The sequence below is a fragment of the Sorghum bicolor genome, chromosome 1 (assembly GCF_000003195.3).
Source record: "Sorghum bicolor cultivar BTx623 chromosome 1, Sorghum_bicolor_NCBIv3, whole genome shotgun sequence".
Lineage (NCBI taxonomy): Eukaryota > Viridiplantae > Streptophyta > Magnoliopsida > Poales > Poaceae > Sorghum > Sorghum bicolor.
Window position 1 is genome coordinate 53,346,013 of NC_012870.2, and position 6,276 is coordinate 53,352,288.

Consider the following 6,276-nt stretch of genomic DNA (forward strand, 5'->3'; position numbering starts at 1 on the left):
TAGTAATTGCATAATGAAATAAGAAGTAGATTACCAGAGTCATCCCATGACCAAGCTTGATTAGAGCTTGATCATGGCGAAGTACAACCGGAGGAAGAACCGACAGGTCGGCCTCTCCTCCAATCCTTCCTCGCTCTCCATCTTGCTACTATCTAGATCTACTCTAGTTTAGAGAATAGAGGAGAGCTCTCATCTCCAAACCCTAGCTTTTGCTCTACCTATGAATAATGAATAGGGATCAAGGGGTGTCTCCTCCAGGGGGCCTGCTTATATAGACCTTCCAAATGAATGTGGGCCGTCGAATCAAACCGACCTTAATCGCACGGTTTTCCTTGATCCTTTAGGTCGGTGGAGCATAATCCGTGAGGCGGAGCCTGATTGGTCCAGATGATAGGGCGGGTGCCCTGCCCCCGGGCCCACTCGGCTTCCCGTTCGTTTCCATGGCTTCTGGAGTCTTCTAGATGATAGAAAATTGGCGCACACGTTAATATCTCTATGTAAACCCGACATGTGGGTCTTTCCTCCATATTTCCTGATAACCCCCTACAGAAATAGACAAACACCAAAACTCGTGGAATTCTGTCAGATAAAACCCTAAGTCTAGGTGTTGGTTGTATTTGGATCCTTTTCTTTATTTATTTGATGATCAAATTTGATACTTAAGGACCGTCAACAGTGTATTCGATACTATAGGGCCTATAGGTATTATAAGATCAAAGGTGGAAGGTGCGATTCATCGGAATCGGGGCAGCCATTGAGATTATTTTATAAATGACCGGTACGTACCGAAATATCACAAGCAGTCTTTTATAAATATAATATGCATATGACGATGTTGCAACTAATAAATATCCACTTTTTCGTCATACATTAGTGCCATAAGCAACCAGTTGGATCGGTCCACTGTGGATTCTACGTCTGCGAGTTCATGAGAGAGACCAGAAGATATGTAACTAACCCTTATAAGGTAATACTCTAATAGTCGTTTATATAATTGTGTCATTTTTTGTTTCTAAGCATGTGTTATGAACTATAAATTTATGATGTTTCTAACTTCCTCCGCAGCAACATGAGTTGGAAAAGGTGAAGAGCGTGACTCAAGCTGTTCTACACAATATAGTTGAGGACCTTTGCACTTTTCTCTTGAGAGAAGTCATTCCCACCGAAGGGAAATATCATGACCCGACCAGCATCCTAGCAAAGCCTGAGTTTATAGCGCTAAGATATATTAGTAGGCTAAAGCTATCTCGATCGGGTTATTAGAGCAGAGGTTTTTAGATGTGAAACCTCATATGTCTGTAAACAAAAAACTTTGATGTGTGATGTTTGTAATTAATATAATTTTATGTACAAAGTAATGATATATATAAATATATTGCATGTTGCATTGGTTGAAATCCTCTAGCCTAACATAGTTTCAATATTAATTTATATAATATATATAATATATTATATATATATATAATATTAAAAATAGGGTTTGCAGGGAAAATTTAAAAATTGGGTTAAATTGCATGTATATTCACATAACCGAACCGCCTACAGACGGTTCTCATTTAACCGCATGTGGAAACATTTATTTCCACAGGCCTATAGTCACTGGCGGTTTATCAATCCGCCTGTACAAAGGAGTTGCGAACCGCATGTAATAGTGAAGGAAGATGCCGTTGATACATGGGAGAACCATTCTTGCAATTATATATTTATCTCCATATTATTCTTGCTGGAAATCCAACTTAATTAGAATTAGATCGATGGAACTCGACTGAGAGAAGATCGTCACCGATCAAGATGAAATCCATTTAATTTAAATCCAGTTTACTGTAAGCTGGTCGGATCCAAACGGACAGCAACTTGGTTAGTGGATTGGCCAGCAACGATCTCACCATCCCAAAACTCTTCGGCGGTTTTGAAAGGCCCGGACTCATGGACGAAGAAATCGAAGGTTCCTCTCGATTCTGGGAGGCCGCTGATTTTGCGACGGTCGTCTTCCGTGAGCTCCCAGCCGAATATGTCGAGGTTCTCTCGCATCCTCTTCTCGTTGAAGCTTTTTACGATGACGCAATCTCCCTGCTCAAACACCCACCTAATGCACACCTGCAACTCGATAGGAGAAAAATAGTTTGTGAATAAATGGTTCCGAAAGTTTAATGTTTGCATTCACTTAGCTTGTACTATCATGCAAATAAACCTTGCCAAATAGAAATATAATTAATTTGTAGAATGTATTTTATTTTAATACAAATTTTAGAATGACTTTATTTTAGGATGGAAGGAGTATATTTTAGGAACGAGATTTTGGAAAATGTTGGAGAAGGTGAACAAATATATTCCCAAACGTCTTTAGCTACTTAGAAAACTCATTCATTTAGTTAAAAAAAAAGAAAAAATGGAGGGAGTAACAGATACCACTTTATTTGGTCTTAGCAAAATTTACCTGGGCGACGGTCTTGCCCTTTTCATGGGCTATCTGCTTGAGGACAGGGCACTCCATGACGGAGTTGTTAGCCCATGCCGTGCCCTTGGCACCTAGCGGTGAGAATGCACAAAGCTGGATTCCTTTCTCCCTGCAAAATGCCCTTAGCTTGTTCTGACGGCAGTGTGGGTGCACCTCCACCTGTTCTCCGAATATGAGAACAAGTGTGAAAAAAGACGAAGGAACAATTTCTAAACTGTATGCGTTGCTTTCTACGTACACACGAGACCAATTGCAAAAGGAACTGGTAAATGGTTAGGAATTCTACGGGTTATTACACAATTTTTTCGAGATAACTTAAATTATATGAGCGACCTTATATATTAATGACTGTGCTTGGGTTGCATGCATCTACCACTACAAGGGTAGTAGTTGACCAAGAAATACATGCATGCAGTTGCAGAGTTGCTCGTCTTCAAGAGTAGTTTGCTTCTTTTTTCCAGTTGAGGGCCTGTTCGGTTAAGCATTCCTAGCCTGGAACGGTCCGGAATATTTTCAGCCCAGTACAAAATATCAAATAGTTCCAGGCCCGAAATAGTTCCAGGCCGTTCCAGCCCAGAAACGAACGGGCCCTGAATTGGAATGGGAATCACCTCACCTGGTTGGCAGCCGGGGGAATGTTAGCAAAGGATAGCAAGTATTCTAGCTTCTTGCAGCTGAAGTTGCTGACGCCAATGGCCCTCGCAAGCCCTCGCCTGTGGCACTCCTCCATCTCCTCCCACACCCCCTTCATGTCCATCTCTACCAGGTCCTCCTTCACCACCGCCAGGCCTCCTTCCACCACCGGCGGCCGCATGCTCACCGGAAAGTGAATGAGATAAAGATCCACGTACTCCATCTGCAGATTCCTGACCATCGATCGAATTGAACCATGCATCCGCACAGATGGAGATCGTCGTTTTAGGACCTTTGTTTTTTTTCTTATGAAGAACCAAACCAACAACCAAATAGCTAGACTGATCGATGAGCTGTATGTGTTGCAATTGCAAGAACCAACCGGAGTGACTTGTGTAGCGCCGGCAGAACACGGCCGGGGTGCGCGTCGGTGATGGCGAGCTTCGTCGTGATGTAGAGGTCGTCGCGGACGGCGGCGGCGTGGATGACGGCGTCCCCGACCGCGGCCTCCGAGTTGTACGCCGACGCCGTGTCGAAGTGGCGGTACCCAGCGCTGAGAGCGCTGAGGACGGCCTCCGTCACGCCGGCGCGGCCCTCGGCCTGGCCCAGAGTCGCCGACGCCGTGCCGAAGCCGACGCGCGGCATCGGCTTGCCCAGACTCAGAGCTACCACGGGCACGCCTGTCCTTTCCTTCGAAACACAAGACGCCGCCATGGGTAGCTAGCGAGCTTTTTCCGTGTGACTGTGAGAGGAGCCACGCGGATGTGATGTGTGAGCTCCATCGGTCAAGAAGCCTTTTAATGGGTAGAAGCTAGTAGATCTGATCCTAGCTGAATCACGCCTGTTACATGAGCGGGTGTATATTGTAGTTTTCCGGGAACGAAACGACGACACAGCAACAGGGACAGACATATGTGTGGAATTCTTTTTCTTTTTTCTTGGACACCTTCATCCAAACTAATAAATCTCTTTAGAAAGTGACCTCTTGTCTGATGGTATCCTGATCCTATCCCTTTACCAACCATTCTTTATTGGGTTAACGACGTACACATGTTTCTAATACAAATCTTGGAAGAGATATATACTCAAATTTTTGATCTTCTGTGACAAAATAGGAGATCCCCACTACTACTTCAACATATATACATCAGAAAAATCTTCACAGCTCCCTCGCGGCTCCCGCGTGCGTGTAAAACTACTGAAAAGACAGCATCAACCACTACCGGAAAACCGGAGGTTGCCGTGTGCCCGTAGCTTTGCCGTGTGCAATACGTCGAGCACACGGCAAAGAGCTGATTTGTCGTGTGCCACCCAGCCCAGCACACGGCAAACGTCTAGCACTCGGTGTTTACGTCCTTCGCCGTGTGCTGAACAGAAGAGCACACGGTGAAGTCAACACATTTGCCGTGTGCCGAGGAAAAACACACGGCGAAAATAAAACACACGGTGAATGCACTCTTTGCCGTGTGCCAGCACGGGGTTGACGGCAAAATTCTGACGCCGTCAGCCACCGTTGGCTGCCGTCAACTATTTGCCGTGTGCCAACTGGAAGCACACGGCAAACCCTCAATCTTTGCCGTGTGCTAGTCTGAGGCACACGGCAAAGACGGTCTTCGCCGTGTGCCCTTTAAATAGCTCACGGCGAACTATAAATTTTTTTCCTTATTTATTAGTTAATTAGTGTTCCTTTGACTTTAATTATTATTTCAACTTGTAATTCTGATCTAATCTTATGTTCTAGTCTTAAGTTAAATTGTTTATAGCTCGCTCATGATGATAATTTGGATGAGAAACAATCTTTGATGGTTAGAATAGCGAGTTATGGTGTTGACGTGAGCTTGTGAGTGGCTCACCAACTCTCGCTATTGAAACCACATGTATTTAGGTTGCATTCATGCTAGTTGCGACCGACCTGAGGTGGTGCATTCATGCTAGTGGCTCACGAACCATCTCGACACCAGCCTCTTGGAATGCAGTAGCATAGGTACCTAATGTGGTCCTGGATCTAGCACAACATGAAATGACGATGTTTTCTTGTGTTCTTGTCTTGTGTGTCGGCATCTAGTGAAGTTTGAGCTACATGAAATGATAGTTCAAATAGCTCTACTACATGAAATGATGATGTTTTCGTGTCTTCCTCTCTTCTCTACAGGCTAGAAGTGAAGTTTGAGTTACATAAAATGACAGTTCAAATAGCGCTACTACATGAAATGACGATGTTTTCTTGTCTTCCTCTCTTGTCTGCAGGCTACCAGTGAAGTTTGAGTTACATGAAATGACGATGTTTTCTTGTCTTCCTCTCTTGTCTGTAGGCTACAAGTGAAGTTTGAGTTACATGAAATGACGGTTTACATAGCTCTACCACATGAAATGACGATGTTTTCTTGTGTTCCTCTCTTATCTGCAGGCTACCAGTGAAGTTTGAGTTACATGAAATGACGATGTTTTCTTGTCTTCCTCTCTTGTCTGCAGGCTACAAGTGAAGCTTGAGTTACATGAAATGACGGTTTACATAGCTCTACTACATGAAATGACGATGTTTTCTTGTCTTCCTCTATTGTCTGCAGGCTACAAGTGAAGTTTGAGTTACATGAAATGACGGTTTACATAGCTCTACTACATGAAATGACGATGTTTTCTTGTCTTCCTCTCTTGTGTGTCGGCATCTAGTGAAGTTTGAGCTACATGAAATGACAGTTTTACATAGCTCTACTACATGAGATGATGATGTTTTCGTGTCTTCGTCTCTTGTGTGCAGGCTAGCAGTGAAGTTTGAGTTACATGAAATGACAGTTCAAATAGCGCTACTACATGAAATGACGATGTTTTCTTGTCTTCCTCTCTTGTCTGCAGGCTACCAGTGAAGTTTGAGTTACATGAAATGACGAAAGAGGGAGACGGGGGATCGATGGTGTATGGGGCGGGGGGTCGTCAAGGAGCTAGCGATCGATCGAGACCACATGGGGTGTTTGCTAGGAGGGTTTGTAGCAGGAGTAAGATACTTGGCCCTTGTTTATTAGGAGGGTTTCTCCTCACAAAACGCTTATGATTTCTACTTGCATTTGCTAAGCTCTGTTACAGTCTCACCATCAATGGCTCTGGAATTCAAGTTGTTTACCAAAGAGGAAAGTCTCGTTTTAGTTAGCTTTGAATAATGATCGCCTATAAGCACGAGAAAGCTCCTA

General features: G+C 43.9%; 1 protein-coding gene across 1 annotated transcript; it reads right to left on the bottom strand.

Annotated features, from left to right (window-relative positions):
* Positions 1,493-3,956, bottom strand: LOC8086255 (non-functional NADPH-dependent codeinone reductase 2). Its single transcript, XM_002467349.2, has 4 exons — positions 3,474-3,956; positions 3,075-3,324; positions 2,438-2,617; positions 1,493-2,097 (listed from the first exon to the last, which is right to left on the bottom strand). Exons 1-4 carry the CDS (start codon positions 3,803-3,805, stop codon positions 1,819-1,821), a joined length of 1,041 nt encoding a protein of 346 aa, XP_002467394.1. The 5' UTR covers positions 3,806-3,956; the 3' UTR covers positions 1,493-1,818.

Bases quoted from the DNA above. Each gene is read 5' to 3' on its own strand.
- LOC8086255 (XM_002467349.2), bottom strand. From the start codon at position 3,805: ATGGCGGCGTCTTGTGTTTCGAAGGAAAGGACAGGCGTGCCCGTGGTA. The intron at 3,325-3,473 runs GTTGGTTCTTGC...ATCGATGGTCAG, and splicing joins GCGCTACACAAGTCACTCCG to GAATCTGCAGATGGAGTACG. The intron at 2,098-2,437 runs GTAAATTTTGCT...ATCGAGTTGCAG, and splicing joins AGGGCAAGACCGTCGCCCAG to GTGTGCATTAGGTGGGTGTT.